General features: G+C 46.3%; 2 protein-coding genes across 6 annotated transcripts in view; one reads left to right on the top strand and one right to left on the bottom strand.

Moving 5' to 3' along the window:
* The window catches only part of MTUS2 (microtubule associated scaffold protein 2), a 268830-nt gene extending 259230 nt beyond the window's left edge, over positions 1-9600 (top strand). For both annotated transcript variants that reach the window (XM_063394734.1, XM_063394735.1), the window contains one exon: positions 1839-9600. In XM_063394734.1, coding sequence (XP_063250804.1) covers positions 1839-2055 — 217 coding nt within the window. In that variant the 3' untranslated portion in view covers positions 2056-9600. The remainder of the gene's footprint in view (positions 1-1838) is intronic.
* SLC7A1 (solute carrier family 7 member 1) overlaps positions 8312-17205 on the bottom strand; it is a 35374-nt gene continuing 26480 nt past the window's right edge. For 2 of the 4 annotated variants that reach the window (XM_063394736.1, XM_063394740.1), the window contains exons 7-12: positions 16727-16866; positions 15013-15115; positions 13147-13355; positions 12666-12814; positions 10422-10530; positions 8312-9832 (exon numbers count right to left, since the gene is read on the bottom strand). In XM_063394736.1, the coding sequence (XP_063250806.1) occupies positions 9723-9832; positions 10422-10530; positions 12666-12814; positions 13147-13355; positions 15013-15115; positions 16727-16866 (820 nt within the window). In that variant the 3' untranslated portion in view covers positions 8312-9722. Of the gene's footprint in view, positions 9833-10421; positions 10531-11618; positions 11831-12665; positions 12815-13146; positions 13356-15012; positions 15116-16726; positions 16867-17205 lie in introns of those variants that run through there. The other 2 variants (XM_063394739.1, XM_063394737.1) reach the window with 2 other exon arrangements.

Consider the following 17205-nt stretch of genomic DNA (forward strand, 5'->3'; position numbering starts at 1 on the left):
GGGACAGCTATGGGGCAGCTACAGGGTCAGCCAGGGCTTTAAAGTTGGAGTTATTAAAGCATGCATTTTCCTGGCAGCAGTAACCGCCCTGACTGCTGATTTCTGTTGTGCTGGCACTGCCTGGGGAGTGCAGCGTGAACGAGCTCAGGGAGCTGCCCCGGATTAGAGCTATTTCTGCCAACTTGCAGTCTGGGAGCCCGGGCGGCTGTGGCAGCCCAGCAGCAGTGAGAGGAGGGAGGGGAGACAGAGCAAAGCCAGTCTCTGCAGCACTGTCAGGAGGGGGTCCCAGAGGCACTGGGGAGGAAGGGTGCACCACAGAGATATTTCCAATTAAGGACAAGGGCAGGTACAAAGGGAAGGACAAGAAAAAGCCTTTCAGGCAGATCATGACCCAGTTTTGGATGCGGGAGCTACACAGAGCCCCTGCTGGCACTTCCCCAAGCACTTGAACAAATAATCTGATCTCCCAGCATTTCAGATCCTCCCTCCAAATTAACCAGCATTTTCTTGGTCCTTTGGACTGAGGATGTCTGAAGAATGATAGTTTCCAACCCCCAAGAGATCAAAGTGACTCTGCTAGCCACTGTTCCACAGTTTAGAACTTTTGGGGACTGGGAGAAGAAAGAGACATATTCTTGATTACCTGAGCTACATTTCTGTAGGAATCGAGGCTAAAAAAGCAAATTCTTGAAAAATGTCTTTTAAACAAAATCAAAAATGCCAACCCCACCGTCTCACAGAGTCTTGGTGAGTGGGCCAAGTCCATGACATCTGCTACAGCTTTCAGGCTACACCCAAAAAAGCAGTTAAACAGAATTTTTTGTATGTATCCAAAATCCACACCCAGCTCCTGCTGAACACTGAAACCACCTAGGGGAAGGTTGGGTTCCTCCCTCTTCATTTCTATAAAGTCCTAAATTGCCAGTAAATCAGGTTAGGTACCTGCCCAGAGCTGCCGCAGGTTAATCACATGAGGAGCTGGCTCTTGCCCAAGCATGGTGGGGCTGCAGAAGCCTGGTGCTCCTGCATGCATCCTTTGGGACATAGGTGTTGTCAGCACATGCCCAAAACACTTCTCTCTGAGGTCCCACAGTCTACTTGCCCTATCCCATTTTTTTCAAAACCAGCCACCTGGTTGATGAGTGCAGACTCACTAAGGCTGTGGTGCCCATAGGAGATTCCCATGCCCCAGCTCCAAAAAAGCCATTCAGTTACTGGGCATTCTGGGGAGAACACCTCCCCGGTGAAGTTTCTCTAGTGTTGCAATCAGGAATAGAGGCTGCTCTGGGAACAAGGAGGAAGGAGCTGGAAAAGGACTCATAACCTCCCGACCTTTTACAGAATAGAGAGAAAGCCTTGAAGCTGAGCTGTGTCCTGCATCAGGACATCAGCTGAAATTCAGAGCATGAAAAGGCCAGACTGCTTTTCCTTTGCATACTGTAGCAGCGAGTTGAAAAAATCATGGATGCAACAGCTGCCACCCCTCTTTGCACTTACTCTGACACTCCACAGATGCCACAAGGCCAGGGAGAAAGGCTGGGGCTCATCCCACCTAAGCTTTGGCAGCTGAGATGCCTCAAAGACATGTAAAGCAAACATACAGGTGCATCTGGAAGCAGAATCAGACACTGATGAAGCTGTGACTTGTGGACATGAGTTTCTCACTCAGCAGTGATCTGGGGACAGCTGTGCCACAGCTTTGGCAGCTCAGCTGCAGCCCTGGGGTTGGGGAAGGGAAGGGAGGACAAGGTTCTTAATGTCCTGCCTGGCCCTGGCTGCATGAATGCCACCATCTTTGCCCTGGAGTGCCTTACATGTTGTCCTGCCTCTCTCTCCAGGCAACTGTCAGAGGAGAATGCAAATCTTCAAGAATACGTTGAGAAAGAAGTGGAGGAGAAGAAGAAGCTCAGCAGGACTAACGAGGAGCTCCTCTGGAAGCTGCAGGAGGGAGATGCCGTGAGCCCCGTCAAACTCCCACCCGCACCGTCCACTCCTTTTTATCGCTGCTCATCAGGGAACTCCTCTCCAGCAAAAGTCAGAACCCTGAGGCGATGAATCAGCAGCTGTGTGCCAAAAGTTCCCTGCCTTTTGCGCATTTCCAACCTGCAAACTGTTACCATCCAAGGAGTACTACCATCAACAGGCGCCCAGGGCTCATGGCTGCAAGCATGCTCAGTAGCTGCACAGCTTCACACCAGGCAGGGTACTCGTACAGTCACCACAGAGAAACTCTTGGTTCTGACATGTTGATTAGGGTAGCAGAAAAGATAGCCAGTAACTAGAACAGCAGATGCTTAGGATAGCAAAAGGCTTAGTTTGATGTGTGAACATTTTAACTATGGTTAGAGCCAAAAGTTGGGAAATGCTCTATTAATGGTTCATCAGAATGAACTTTTGCTGCAGTATTTCAGGTTAGTTACAAATATAGTTCAAGTTGTGAATATTTCTGTATATGTGTCTGTGTTTATATACATGTACGTATTGTACCTTTATACCTATATATAGACGCACACACATATATATGTAGTTGCAAATGTTCTGAATTACATTTTTTATATTATTGGATACTATTAAGTGCTGATATATTTTCATTACAGTCAGCAGTTTTCTAACTCGTGCCTACGACTTGTATCTAAAGAAAATGCATTATGCATTTCTGTTTAGCCTCCCAGGAATATTTATATCCAACTTAGAAGAAAGGTACACAGAAGTAGAAGCGCCTTCCAAGTGACCACCAAGTGGTACTCTACGTAACATGAACACCAGCGAATTTGAAATTCCAAGACAGTACTGCCTTCAAAGCCATCACCTTTGCATTGAACATCAGAAAAGATATGCATACCATCCACTGCTTTTTAACTCTTAGCATTGATATCGTAAACGGAGATAGGCTAGAGATGAGAAAACTGAGTTTTAGCAAATTTGGTAGAGGTTACTGGTTAACATGGTTCAATTTTAGTGTCTTTATTTCAGTCCTAGTCAGCTCTTGTTTTACTTTGTTGTGGTTAGGATGCAATCAAAATCTCTGGCTGTAGGTTTCTGTCCATTTTATTTCAAGTCCCAGAAGCAAGAAGGAGAAAATATGTTGTTTATCCTTGACCTTTGCTGGATGAGAGGTTTCCAATAGTTAGATGAGATACTGAGCATCTGCTAGGGCTCTAGCTTTCTTAGACCTCAAATGCCAAATAGAGCATAGCCAACTTCATAGGTGCAGATGAGGTCAGAATTTCTTTCCTTCCACATATCTGCATTATTTCACATCACTACAGCTTACCCAGAGTTACAGAGCACTTTGAAGATTCATGGAAATGAGTGGCTAAACTACCTTTAACTTTCCCATCTGGAAGCAAAATTGTTCACCCAGGCTTGGGGTGACCTTCCACCTGAGGGGATGCTGAGGCCAAGGAGTAGTAGGGGTGAGACTGTCTGCAGGGCCCTCATGGGCTCTGCTAACTAGATAAAAATATCCCTGAGCGTCACTTAAAAAAATAAGAGATCTGTGGTGCTTTTCTACCCAGCTTAGGGCAAAGAGCCTGCATGCAGGCCTGCTCTGTGCACTGGGGTCAAAGCCAGCAGGGTGACAGTACCTGGAGGAAATCCCTGAGGTGCAGGAGCGCTGCAGGGATGGTGGCTTTCTCTCTCAGGTGTGTGGTGGCATCAGCAGGCCCTCCACCCACAGGGGTGGCATTGCACAGCCCTGCCATCCTGCTCAAGTGGGAGCTGTGCTTCAGCTTTCCTGGGAAATACTCAGGATTCACAGACTGCAGCTTAGGTACAGCTTCAGCCACCATCAAAGCACTTGTGGCCTGTTCCACAGTGTTAAAAAGAAAGATGATTTTTTTCTCCTTTATAGAGAAATTTATTTTTGTAGCAGCTTTTGCATGGTACTGTGATACTGAGTAAATTGAGCATCCTGTTAGAATAGATCACACCACCCCAAGCTACTACTGTTGAATGCATTGCTAGATTTTAGTGTGTCCAGCAAGTACAGCCTGAAAGATAGATACCTAGCACGCACATGCACACAAAGCCCCTTCTTGCCACAAACAACTTTAATCATTTTGATACTTGCTAACTGCACAGCTATTTGCAACACCTACAGCATTGTCATCTTTCATTGCACCAATATAATTCTGATACAGTGAGATCACAGACTCGTGGGGTCATTTGGGTTAGAAGGGAACTTTAAGACTATCTAGTCCAGCCCCCACTGCCATGGGCATGGACACTTTCCAGTAGACCAGGTTGCTCAGACCTTCATCCAACCTGGCCTTGAACACTTCTAGGAATTGGGCATCAACAACTTCTCTATTCCAGTATCCTACCACTGTCATTGTAAAAACTCTCTCCCTTATGCCCAGTCTAAACCTATCCTCCTTCAGTTTAAAAATGTTGTCCCTTGTCCTACCACTACAGGCCCTGGTAAAATGTCTCTCTCCATTTTTCTTATAGGCCCCCTTGAGGTTCTGAAAGGCTGCTAAAAGATCTCCCTTGAGTCTTCTCCAGGCTGAACAACTCCAAGTGTCTCAGCCTGTCTCCACAGAAGAGGTGCTCCAGCCCTCTAAGATCTTTGTGGCCTTCCTCTAGACCCACTCCAGGATGTCCATGTCCTTCTTATCCCCAGAGCTGGATGTAGCACTTCAGGTTGGGTCTTACAAGGTGGAGTAGAAGGGCAGAATCCCCTCCCTTGCCCTGTTGGCTGCACTGCTTTGGATGCAGTCCAGGATACAACTGACTTTCTGGGCTCTGTGCACCCACTGTTGGTTCATGTCCAGCCTCTCATCCAACAGCATTTCAAAGTCCTCCTCAGCAGGGCTGTTCTCCATCTCTTTATCTCCTAGCTTGTGTTCATATCAAGGGTTGCCCCAGCCTAGGTCAGGACCTTGCAGTTGGTCTTGTTGAACCTCATGATGTTCACGTGGCCTCAACTCTCAAGCCTGTCCAGATCCCCCTGGATGACATCCCCTCCTTCCAGTGTACCAGCTGAACCACTCACCTTGGTGTCAGTCCACAAACATGCTGTGGATGCTCCTGATCCCGCTGTCTGTGTCATTTAAGATATTACACAATATCAGAGTGATCTGGGGACACTCTGGGGGACACCACTTCTTACTGATTGCCCTTTGGACATTGAGCTGTTCTGGATGTAGCCATCCAGCCAATTCCATATCCAGCTTCCATCCATCAAAGCCCCCAGTTTAGAATGCTGTGTGGGACAATGTCAAAGGCCTTGCAGAGTCCTGGTAGATGACATCAATTGCTCATCCCTCACACATCAACACAGTCACACCATTGCAGAAGGACATCAGATTAGTCAGAGTGGCTTGTTGGTAGTTTCTAGGATTCTCCATTTTACCCTTTGTAAAAATGATTGAGATGATACAACTGGAGTTGTTACCTTGATGCTACTCGAAACTTTAAATGCACTAAAGCATATTATTGGCCCAGAACAGGCTGGCTGAATCTGTTGTAATTTATTCATCTTTCCCCTTTATATCTGGTGCTTTCCTTATCACTTTATTGGTTTAAAGTCATATTCAAGAGATGCTTCCAGCAGTGAATTGGGAGTGGGGCTTTTGTAGTGGGAAAACTGGGACTGAACCCAGCTCCATCATCATTTGGTATCATTGCCAATCTCTTTCCCATCTAATTTTTGCCTCCCAATCCTGCCTCTCACTCACTTCTTCCTTGGCAAACCCTCTGGGGCCTGCCCAATCACTAGCAAAGCTGCAGGAAGTTTTGCCTAACCAGAGAGACCCAGCAACCTGTCCCTGTGGGGGGTGTGAGGAGTGGCTCCTTCTGGCACAAGCCCAGAAACACTTGACTTTTTTCCCCCAAAAAAGGTTACTCCTTTTTTATACTTTTCCTCTATCCTGTCTTTCTTTGCCTCTGTATGCTGAAGTAGGTGTGAAAGAAAAGCCCGGGTCACTCGGACAGCAGGAGGAAGGCAGCAGCCCCTGAATGGGGCAGCCATTCCCAGGGAAGACCCCTGGGTGCACCCTGGGTGCCCAGCTGGTAAGCCCTGCACTTGCCAGCAAGCTGCAATCATGCAAGGTGAGCTTGGCATTCCCAGCAGGGCCGGGGCCATAGCTCTATTCCATGCTCCTTGTCCCTGTTCAAAGACAAGCAAGGGGAAGTGTTTGCTTTTGCAGGGCTGGAAACTTCCTGAATGCCATGGTCACTGTGGGGACTTTCCCATTTGTTAACAGGATGGCCTGTGGCAGGAAAGGGAATGGAGCCAGCACTAAGCAGAAAGGGTTTTATCATCGCTGTCTTTAAAGAAGCTGTTTGATTTTGTTAATCTTTACTCAATGCAGAAGGGTGCAGCAGCAATAAAACCAGCCTACAGCTGCTCTAAGAGGTTCCAGAAACAGGCACTGGGAGCAGGTATCTGCCATGGGATGGCAGGAGAGCCAGCAGCACGCAGGGGGGGCATGGAAAACTCCTTTTAATTGTGAGAAGGTACCATTTGGCCCTACTGGGATTGCACCTCCAGTGACTGCTGGCAGAGATGGGTTGACTTAGTTGATGCACAGTGGCAAAGGCTCATGGTGGTGGCAGGCGGGGGGAGGAAAGGAAAAACTATCAAGTGCAAAATCAGGTATTTTGTCTCTGCACTGATGGTGGTTGTGTCCCATGGACACTCTGAGGAGCCTCTGTACAGCTTCCCATGCAGCAGGAGTTCTGTGGTCCCATTTACTATGTGGCTAATGATTACAGGAAGAGTTTGTATTATTTCAATTATGATGTACAGATAAGTGTAATATATTCCTGATAATAAATCCGTGTGCCAGTGCACCTGTGGGCTGACGCATACAGATCAGCATGTCCTGCCGTGTTTTCTGTGCACACAGAAATTGGGATGAATGGGAAACCATGCAAAAACCCCATGAGAGGGTTACCCCACCAAGGTAAAGACTGAAGCTAGACAGTCATTAGCTTCCTGGCAGCAGGGCTGGGCAGCTGCATTATCTGACAGTGGCTCATGCTTTGAGTTTCCATGGATTCATTTACAAGGATGTTTCCAGCAAGACTGGAGCTCCCAGAACAGTGACTGTAATGTTTCCATTGAAGTGTCACACTGCAGCATGTGGTAACAGGAACATTTCTGCCAGTGGGCAGCAAACACCTGAACTCCCCACTGCTCCAGTTCACTCAGTTTCAACACCTTATCCCCTTGTCCCCTTCACCCTGCCCTCCTGCTGACAGCCACAGAGCTGCTCAGGGTTTGCCACAAGGATTAAAAAGGGACCGGGTCATACCCCACCTTGGGAATGTGCCTGACAACATCCTCCTGAAAAATCTTTCACCAAGCCCCTGGCTTGCTCAGCACAGATGAAGCTTTGGCAAAGACACAAGCTTCATGTCTTCATTGAACAGAAGCTGGGAGCCAGGTAGGAAAAACATTCTTATATTTTTAGTACAATATAAAACTTTGATCCTGTCTGAGTTTTCATCTTGTTGCCCTCCCATCACATTTTTAGTGCCTTTTGGGAGGCTTTGGAGTGTGTTGACCTTGCCTGTGTTTAAGCCAAATAAGACTTCAACTTTTAATTTCTATATTCATCGCTCCCTGCTTGAGTAAGACTGTATATGCACGAGGAGCAAAGGCTTGGCGGATGATCAAGACTTGTTGACTGGAACAGACCCCCAGCTTCATTCTGTGGGGGAAGCTGCACTCATCACTCACCCTGAAGTGCACCTAGGAGGCAAGGAACACACTGCCTTCACATCCTCAAATTCCAATCCTGACAAGAAAAGCCTCCCAGCGTACTAGAATTAACAGATTAAAACACTTCGGTGGGCAAAAAGGCTATAAAGTCTCTTGGAAACATGAGAAATGGTCCACAATGCAGCCATGTTATCCAGGAGAGGGTCTGATTGCCCCTTCTGCTACATCAGATGCCTGGTGAGACCCTGGGCAAGGCATGCAGTGGTCTGTTCAGTTCTCCAACCTGATGACAGGCACAAGGGCCTGTCGCTTCATCAGCAAGAGCCATGCTGACAAAGAAATTAAAGACTGTCCAGTGTTCAGAGGCAGTAGTAAGAAGGACACCTAGGAAAGCATCCACTCACAACGGGAAAGGGGATTTCAGCAGTATTGATCTGGGATGCTCCAACGTCGGAAGTGTTTGAAAGAAGGTTGGACAGGGTTTTGAGTAACTTGTTCTAGTTAAAGATGTCCCAGCTGACGTCAGGTAAGCTGGATCAGATGACCTTCAAAGGTTCTTTTCCAACCCAAACCATTCCACAATTCTATGATTTGTTTTTCAGTACAAGCTGAAGCATTAATTTAGATCAGAGGCATTACTTGGGTGTGGTTCACCTTCACGTGAAGGTGCTTTAATAAGCCTTTTTAGGGTAGTGGATTAATTTGGCTAGGGAAAGTTATTAGAGAGAAATTAAACAAAAAATCATCATACAGCCAAAACCAAGACATTGCCAATCACATTGTCTGGCACATACAGACGCTGGTCTCAACTCCAAATTTCCCATCCTTCACTATGGGCAGGCTCTGGAGACGATCTCCAGCCCCAAAGGGAAAGCTCCCCTCAGCAAGTCAGACCCTACAGCTTAATGGTGTTTTCTGGGCTGCACACTCTGCCAGGACTGAGAAGCCCCTGCATACCCCAGAGCCTCCCCTGGACAGGGGGCAGACACCAGGCATTGCTCATGTAAGAACTTCATGCTTCTGAGATCCTCCTGTGCTTCCCTTCCCAGTGCAGGAATGTGCTCCACCCACCAATGTCAAACCAAAGCTGCTAATGCCAGGCAGCCAGCACACAAAACTGATGTGGGGGCAGGAACATAGGGCTCCACTTGGTGTCAGGGCTAACTCAATTCTGTTGGGCCACTCACACCACTGGTGATCTCTGAGGCAAAGAGGCAGGACTGCTCTTTGGAGACACCCATTGTTTTCAAGCCTTTGCAGGACTTGCACCACATGGTTTCCTGACTAAAGCTGGCAATTGCTCTGTGGGACACACAGTTGGCAGAAACACCTGCTGGTGTTGCCTGTGTGCTGGCAAGCGATCACTCACCTGACAAGCAGTGACCACAAACCTTTCCAACCTTTCACAGCAGTGACATGCCTTAAAGCATGTGAGCACGTAGCTAAAAAACCCTGTTAGATAGAACAGAAAAGGTAAGACCTGATATTTGAAAGAATGCAAATCTTGCAGGTGCTTTGTTAACCTGGTGAAATGTAGCATTTGGTGAGAACCTTTTTTTTTGTGTGCATACAGATTGTACAACTCACATAGGGTTAAGGATGGATCCTGGTCTGTGCCTGACAGTAGCACTGCAAAATCTGCTCCATGTATAATCAAGTACAATATCTATGGGGAGGTATTTCTGGGGGCTACTGAAAGAAGGACATTTGTGAGGCCTGTTCTCATAGCAGCATTTGCACACAGAAGCAGTTCTCTTTCTACACACTGGGAGAAAAAAAAAAAACAAAACAGGAGAGGGAGAGAGGGAAGCACCCCAGTTGAGCTGCCAGTGCTGCTGGGAATATGCCAGAGTTGAGTCTTTTCATCTTGTGGTCCCTTTAAACTGTGCTGCTAAACAAACTGCAAGCTGCAGTGACCAAGCTGGGGAGGCCTGCATTCCACCTCCTTATTCCTGCATGACTGATTACAGGTGTAATCTGGTTCAGGATCCCCACCACAAAGCTTCTTTCACTGCAGCCGTTCTTTCAGTTGCCTGTAAGCCAAACAGAGTCATTTACAGCTGTCTGAGCCCGTGTCTGTGTTTCTCTCCGCTTCTGCTGAGGCCGCGTAGCTGGCTTCCACACTATGCCATATTCCATAGGTAAAGTAGATGATAAAGCCTGGGGAAGTCAAGGGAGAGGGCACTGTTAGCTCTGTAAAGAAACAAACTCCTGCTCACAGCCACTGACACAAATTACACCAGTGTAAGCCCAGCCATCCTCATGGTTACCTTCTAGCAGACAGCCACTATCTTCTTTAGGAAAAAAAAGCCATTAACACAGGCACCAGTCTTTAAGAGTCAATCTATCTCAGCCCCAAATGGGATCCTGATTTGAGCATTTCACACTACTCAGCTTTATCTATGGCTGCTGGGAGCATCTTGGGATGCAGCTCAGCTTCCTCAGCTCCAGAAGCACAAGCCCCACCACCTGGACAGCAGCACAAGGCCAGCCAACAAGAAATGCTCTATGGTTTCTTGTCGGCAACAAGACCCATAAGATGGTTCACAGGTTGTTCTGTCCACACAAAAGCTTCAAGACCCTGAATTTGAAACAAAGCTTGTTACTCGCTGGTTAAACAGCTTCAGGCAAGCCACCAGGGTTGCCCACAGATGATAAGAGCGCAGAATTCCTCCCCGGAATGCTACAAAAAATTTATGGTTAACAAAATCCAGTAACTTTGGACATAGCATTTTTCACTCAAACTCACCTAGGAGCATCCAGATCGCAAACCGGATCCATGTGCCTGCGTCTAGCTGCATCATGAGGTAAACATTCACAAAAATACTTCCAACAGGAAGAAAGGGCAGAAAAGGTACCTGAAAAAGAACAAGGGATATGTTACAGCTACAAGCAGGATTAATGAGCAAGAAAGAACATCACATCCCTTGAAAATGGAAAGTGATGGCTGTTACCAACTCTTCAGTTGCCAGATCTGAGAAAAGGCAAGGTTAAACCCAAAAGGACACCAGTCCACCACAGGAGGGGGGTGTGAACGATGCTGTTCACCTGTTTTAAAAGCTTGTGGTCTAGAAGGAGGCAAGAGGCAAATTTTAGTGGCAAAACTAAATACTTGTGGGGCAAAGGAGAGAACAGTAAAAACCAGGGACTGTATTATGACAAGCACCTCTTGAAGACCAAGAGATGAAGGTAAGGGGAATGTCAGAGCAGCAACCTGAGGTACTTCATCCATCAGGTACCAAGGCAATGAAGCAATAGAGAACAAATTATTCCAAAACAAAGAAAACCAGCAAATACTGCAAGAAATGACTACAGCTGTACTAAGAATGCCTTAGTGGTCTGAGAATCACAGAAGAATGAGACAGAAAAGCCAAAATGCAAAAATAAGAATACAAAAAATAGCACTGCAAATATAAAATCAAGCAAGGCAAATTATAATAATAGAAAAGTTTCTGAAGATGGTAGAATTAAGTGGAAAGAGAACTTCACTCCTAAGGGAAAAGAAGATTTACAAAGACAGGCTGAAATGTGGGCCTTTCATGATTTAACCTTTGCCAAAAAAATTATGTAAATTAGCTGCTCACATCATTAGAGAAAGGAGATAGGCACACAAATTAGAAAAGAAAATAAGCATATTTTTCTAAATTTAGCTTTGTCAAGTCAGTAGAGACAAATAAAACTTTCCTAGGTAGGTGAGTTATGTACCCCGAGATTGCAGAAGTGATCTCCGAAATTTTAAATAAGCACCTCTTGGTAGACTGATAAAGTCTCTAAAGAAGGGGAAAAATTACCTATTAAAAAATTACAGAAAAACAACTGGGAAAGAAACAGGTCAGCCTTGGATTTCCAGAGTGATTTTGGAGAAAAATCACAGTCAGGTTGTAAATGCCCAAAAACCAGCAAGGAGATAAGAAACAAGGTCATCAAGCACTGGAACAGGCTACCCAGAGAAGTGGTGTGGTCATCATACCTGGAAGTGTTTAAAAGGCATGTAGATGTTGCACTGAGGGACATGGTTTAGAGGTGGAGTTGGCAGTCCTGGGCTAATGGTTGGACTTGATCTTAAAGGTCTTTTCCAACCTAAACGATTCTATGATTTTATGATTATAGATTTAGCTGTGACAGGTATAATTTTTCTTTTCTTGGACAGGGTAGTGGCTGAGGGGAAAAAAAGGTGAAAGATCCTGAGTGAACAGACCTCCTCAGAAGCATGTTCAGAAAATAAGATCTAGATGAGAATTCCTCAGTTTTCTGCTCCTGAACATTTCTGTTTCCACCTTTGGGACCATAACCCTAAAATGAGCTGCAAACACAACCTTGGAAAACTCTCGCTGTATGAAGTTATTAAAATCTGTGAATTTACTGAAAAACTTTAATTGAAGAGCAACTGAAATGAAAGCAGTTTATAGAGGACAATTAAAATCCAAAATTTATTTTATAAATTGGGGAACTACCTGAAATCAACATCATAAAGCATGACTTGTAGGATTACACTGAGAAAAAACCCATCCTGGTGTTTAATGTAGAAAGGATGGTGTGCTTGGAGAGAGCAGGAAAACAACAGAGTTCCTCATACTTAAGGCTGTTTAAGAGACAATGGTCATCCCTTAGCCTCTATGGGGGCTAAGGAGGACATGAAGAGCACTTTCTTAGAGCCTTAGATCTTCACAACCAAGTTTACTTCTTGTGTTCTTTCTCCTTTTGTAGCCATGATCAGATGTGGCTCTTCACAACCATCCCCTTTCCTCCAGTCTCTTGTCTCTTCCCTATCTTTTAACCATCTGCCTTCAAAAGCAGGGTCCTGCCCTTCTCTTCCAGCCACACCTCTGCAGCAGGTTCTGCCTTTCCAGCTTCTCCTGGACAGAAAAGTTCACATCATGCCTATATTCTATGCACATCCATTTGGCCAGTGACCCCCATCTGAAACATGCACTTCCTCCTCCAACCACCTCCCAGGCACCTCTTTTCTAGCTACATGTCCCAGGACATTCACCTTAAAGGAGAGTTTGGTTTTGCTTTCAGGCTGTTTCCGTATAATGAAGATGACAGTGACAACAAGGATGGCGGCTATAATCTGTACTGTGTTTATCAGAATGTTTGGCTCAAGGGAAGTCAGGATACAGATACCCACAATAAGGAAACCTGTGAACACACACCAAAGGTTACTGATTTTTTTTTTTAAGATACAAGAAAAACCCAAGAACAAATCATAAGCAGGCAAAGTAGAATTTGAAAGCTCACAAACAAAATGACTCACAAAAACCCTAACCATAACAGATATGCCTTTCCCACTATACACCCCCACGCACTCCATCTGTGGATTTCTTTTTAAGTCAGAAATTCAATCTTCAGTTATTCTGGCCATTACAAGTGGTGATCAAAATCACATCAGGGAGGTGAGTTTTCCCATCATGGTGTGTACAAAGCTCCACCAGTTGACTCATTGCCCCAGAGACACACTGCCCAACACTTACCAATGATGAAGGTTGAGATGTTCACCACCGAACCAGAGAATTTGGAAGGATCTGAATCTGTGGAACACAGTATGGCTTTGAGAGAAAACTTCTCCTCCTCTGGCAGAAACCCAGCCTGTGACTCACTGGTGCTCACAGACTCGTTGTTATCTGTCTCTTCTGTTGACCTAGCCATCTGGTATGCCAAATTAGGCTGCTCTGGCTGGTACCTAAGAAAAGGAAATGACACAAAGAGCCTGTTAGTTTGGCTTTTAATAGGTCATCATGTCTATACTCTTCTGCTTCAAGGGGAAATTTGAGGAATGATGTCATCATGATGTAAGCAACTATGGCCAGCTCTTATCACCCACAGCTTGGCTGTAATGTAAGTGTTTTAAAGTGGACAGTGCTACCTTTCATGAACCCTCTAATCCATGTCACCAAGACATGACTGGGTGACAGAAGAAGGAAACAGCAGAGGGACACCGATGACCATAACCAGGCCATTGTGTAATCTGTGGCAGTTCAGCTCTTGCATTTTGGCACGGAGGTGGCTGAGCTAACAGCTATCACACCCTGCAGCAACATTCCTGGTGCCTCATACTCTTCCAACCCAGGCTCTTCTGCCAGCTTGTCTGCTGCCACACAGGGAAGGAAGAGCTGAGCAAGAATGGTTGTTGCATGTGTGAACAGCACATTCAACAGGGCTGTGACACACAGCCATGTGGATCCATAAATAAAAAACACTCTTCTAGCCTCAGCTCTCTGTTACAGAAGGTTTTGTCAAGTTACTCAGCTGCAAGTCTGACTAAAGGATTGGGCCACTTTAAAAGTCACCTTAAAACTGTTCCTGTGGGGGTGTGTTCACAATGAGGCATTTGTTAAACACTGAAAATTGTGAAATGCCCTGAACTCCTTGGGTCCAGCAACAGCAAGAAACTAGTGGTAGGATCTTACAGCTTTGGAAACAATTCAGCTGCTACATCATTAAGCAGTCAAGAGGCAGACAAATCAGCTGCCAAGGCCACTACAAAACAGGCTGTCAGCTCTGCCAATCCATGATGGGGGAAATGTCATGCAATAGGCACAGCAGCTTGCAAAATCAAATTAAAAAGCCATTTCTAGCTTTGAGGAAAAGAGTAGACTGGGAAATCAGGACACTTAAGATGGACAAGATAAATCGGCAAGAATTTTCAAGGGGCAGGGAGGAGAGTGCGAGCACGAAGGAATGGTACTACAGAACAGCACTGGCCCTTCACCTGCTTCAAGACTGTTCTTAGTTCAGTGCAATTGCTGTGAAAGCCTTCATCTGATTCTGAATAAGTCATTCAACACACAAAGGTATTTTTCAGTAACATGATCTTCAGACACTTTTTTCATTAATTGAACGTTGCTGTCTGTAAGGTGCCAAACACTGAAGACCCAAGATTTTTAGCTTAGGTTTGGGAACCTGTGGCAGCTCAGCACTTCTAAAAGACACACACTGATAATGCAAACACGTGCTTAGCTCTTTTCCTGATGCTACACTTCATCTCAAATCCCCTTCCAAAAGGAGGACAACCTGAAATGGTATCCCCACTGGGGACAAGAGCAGGAAGAGTGGTGACAAGGCAGGCATCCTGGATCACACATCTTTCCTCCCTACCCCTTGGCGTATCTCCTGGGGCATTTAGAGTTGACCACAGCAGGACTGGCACGGAACAAGGGTTAACCAAGTTCAGAGGACCTCCCTGTAGTTCCAACTAACACAATCCCTTATGAGCTTAAAGAAACAAGCTCTTCACATGTCTGTAGCTGGAGATGTGCCCATACAAACTATGAGGGCATCTAACTGCTGTGTGGAATCCTCTCTGTGTGCCAGAAGAGACAAAGCTTCTACATTCTTACCTCAGTACCAACACACAGGCTGCTACCAAGGAGTAAGCCAGGAGGGTCCCGATGGACATGAGGTCCACAAGATCTTTCAAGTCAAAGAGAAAGGCCATAACAGCTGTAGGAGGAGAGGAAGGTAAGGGAGAAGAAAAATCAGCAACACGGCAGAACATGCACATCTCAGGAGCGTTAACAATGGTGCAGCACACACATGACTCTTGCTCAGGACTTGGTAGGGGAGCTCAAGATGTCCCAAGACAAGGAGAGGCAGGCCTTGATGCATGAATACCCTAAGATTCCACAGGCTGTCCCAGCCTCACTAGCTGAAACAATAGGAAAAGCTTTACTACAGTAAATTCCAGCCTGTCTGTCTCACACAGCTATGTTCACCCAACTACCAACAAAAAGCAGGGGTTTAAGTCACAGTCTCAATGTTAGTCCCCCAGTGGAGCTGCAGCACTCCTAAAGTCACAATTATCTCGTGGAAGCAGCTAAAGAGAACAGAGGATGGGCAGCACCTTGCCCTGGTGTCTCAGTTCAGCTGCGGTGAAATCAGGCTTGTGCATGCAATGGGACCAAGCATCAAAGAAGGCATCTTGAAGTAGCAGATGTCATCATGGGGATTTCCAGAAAAAGGCTGCCATTCCTTAGGGATCACCCTGCTTACACACCCTCACCAGGTAACCCTGGTTGTACAGGACTTTGTATAGGGCTTTCAGAAGGCAAATAACTGGAGACCTCAGAGCTGAGCCTGGCCCAGCACAGCCTTAATGCACAACCTGGAGCCCAACAACCAGCCCAACCTTCAAACTCAGCTGGCAAATGCTGTCCCTGCAGCTTCATGTGGTTTGTGGCCATAGGCACTATGGACCACTTGGATGAGACTGTAAAGCTTTTTTTTTTAACTTTATATTGCCCTTCTTCCTACCCTGCTATGGTCTGGATCCAAGAATACCTGAAGAGGAAGGTGCAAAAGGAGGAAGCTCTGAGAAGGCTCTGCAAGTCCCAGCAGCAGGAGCTGAGCCCTTTCACAGGAGCTCAGAGCCCAGGGCAGCAGCCCAGCAGCAACTCCCCAACAAAATGGGGGTACATTCTTGTACCCACAGCTCATCCTGCATTTGCAGCAGAAGGTAAAGAGGAAGCAGCAAGGCTCTCCGATTTGCTAGGCATCGTGAGGAAGGGGGTGGCTGCAAGAACAGGGTAAGCTACTCATGCTTGCTGTCTGGGAGGTTTAAGTCCCGTATTTCTGGGTGCCAGCAGAAGGAAGGGGAGAACAGGATGGCTGCCAGCTGTGACTAACAGATTAACAAATGCCTGTGCCACATGGCTGTCTCTGTCTGCTCTGGCATCTTCTGCAGAGCTGCTCCCTACAGGCGGTGCTGTGTCCTCAGCCAAGCCAGGCCAGCAGCCACAAAGATGCTGGGGCACCACTGGCTGCTACCTTGCAGGGCGTTAATTACTTTCAAGGCTGGCTGAGCAGATAAAGGTTGCTCCTGGCATGAGACAGGATGGCAGCAATGAGCTCTGAGAAAGAGGAACAAGCACACAGCGAGCTACTCATGCTCACTGAGACTCCAGGACATGCCCTGGAAATCCAGGACACCCTCTGGGATGTTGTATTCTGCAATATATCCAATTAGTAAGTGGGCTAGAGTCAGGCAGACTTATCTGCCCTGAAAATGAGCTTATGTCTCCTTTCCACAGATTCGTGCAAGTCTTTGGATCCTACCTGCCGTAGCTCCTGATGTCACTGTTGCAATTAAGGGAGTTTTTCTCTTCTCATTGACTTTAGCCAGAAATTTAAAGAGAAGTCCATCTTCTGCCATAGCATAAATTATTCGAGGCATCGGAAACATGGAGCCAAGGAGACTAGGGACACAGGAAGGAGAAATAATCTACTTATATCACCTCCTGCTGAGCGTAGGCACACAAGCAAAAGCAAGTTTATGGCAGTGTAACTATAGAACAGGTGGCTTTTGTTCACTTCAGTTTCTCCTTCCAGGGCTCCCTCCAAACACCCATGTTACTAATAGCTGGTAACTGTGGTGCAGCTCTACAATTTTGCATAGCTAAACTTAGCCATGGGGCGTAAAACCAGCCTGACTTTCAGGTAGTAAAAGAGTTGTAGCTTCTATGAGCCTCTGTGAGTTGCTCACCTAATCGAGTATGTCTAAGTCGATCTGAAATAGCTCTCCAAGTTCAGGAGGT

Source organism: Prinia subflava, chromosome 3, assembly GCF_021018805.1.
Source record: "Prinia subflava isolate CZ2003 ecotype Zambia chromosome 3, Cam_Psub_1.2, whole genome shotgun sequence".
Taxonomy (NCBI): domain Eukaryota; kingdom Metazoa; phylum Chordata; class Aves; order Passeriformes; family Cisticolidae; genus Prinia; species Prinia subflava.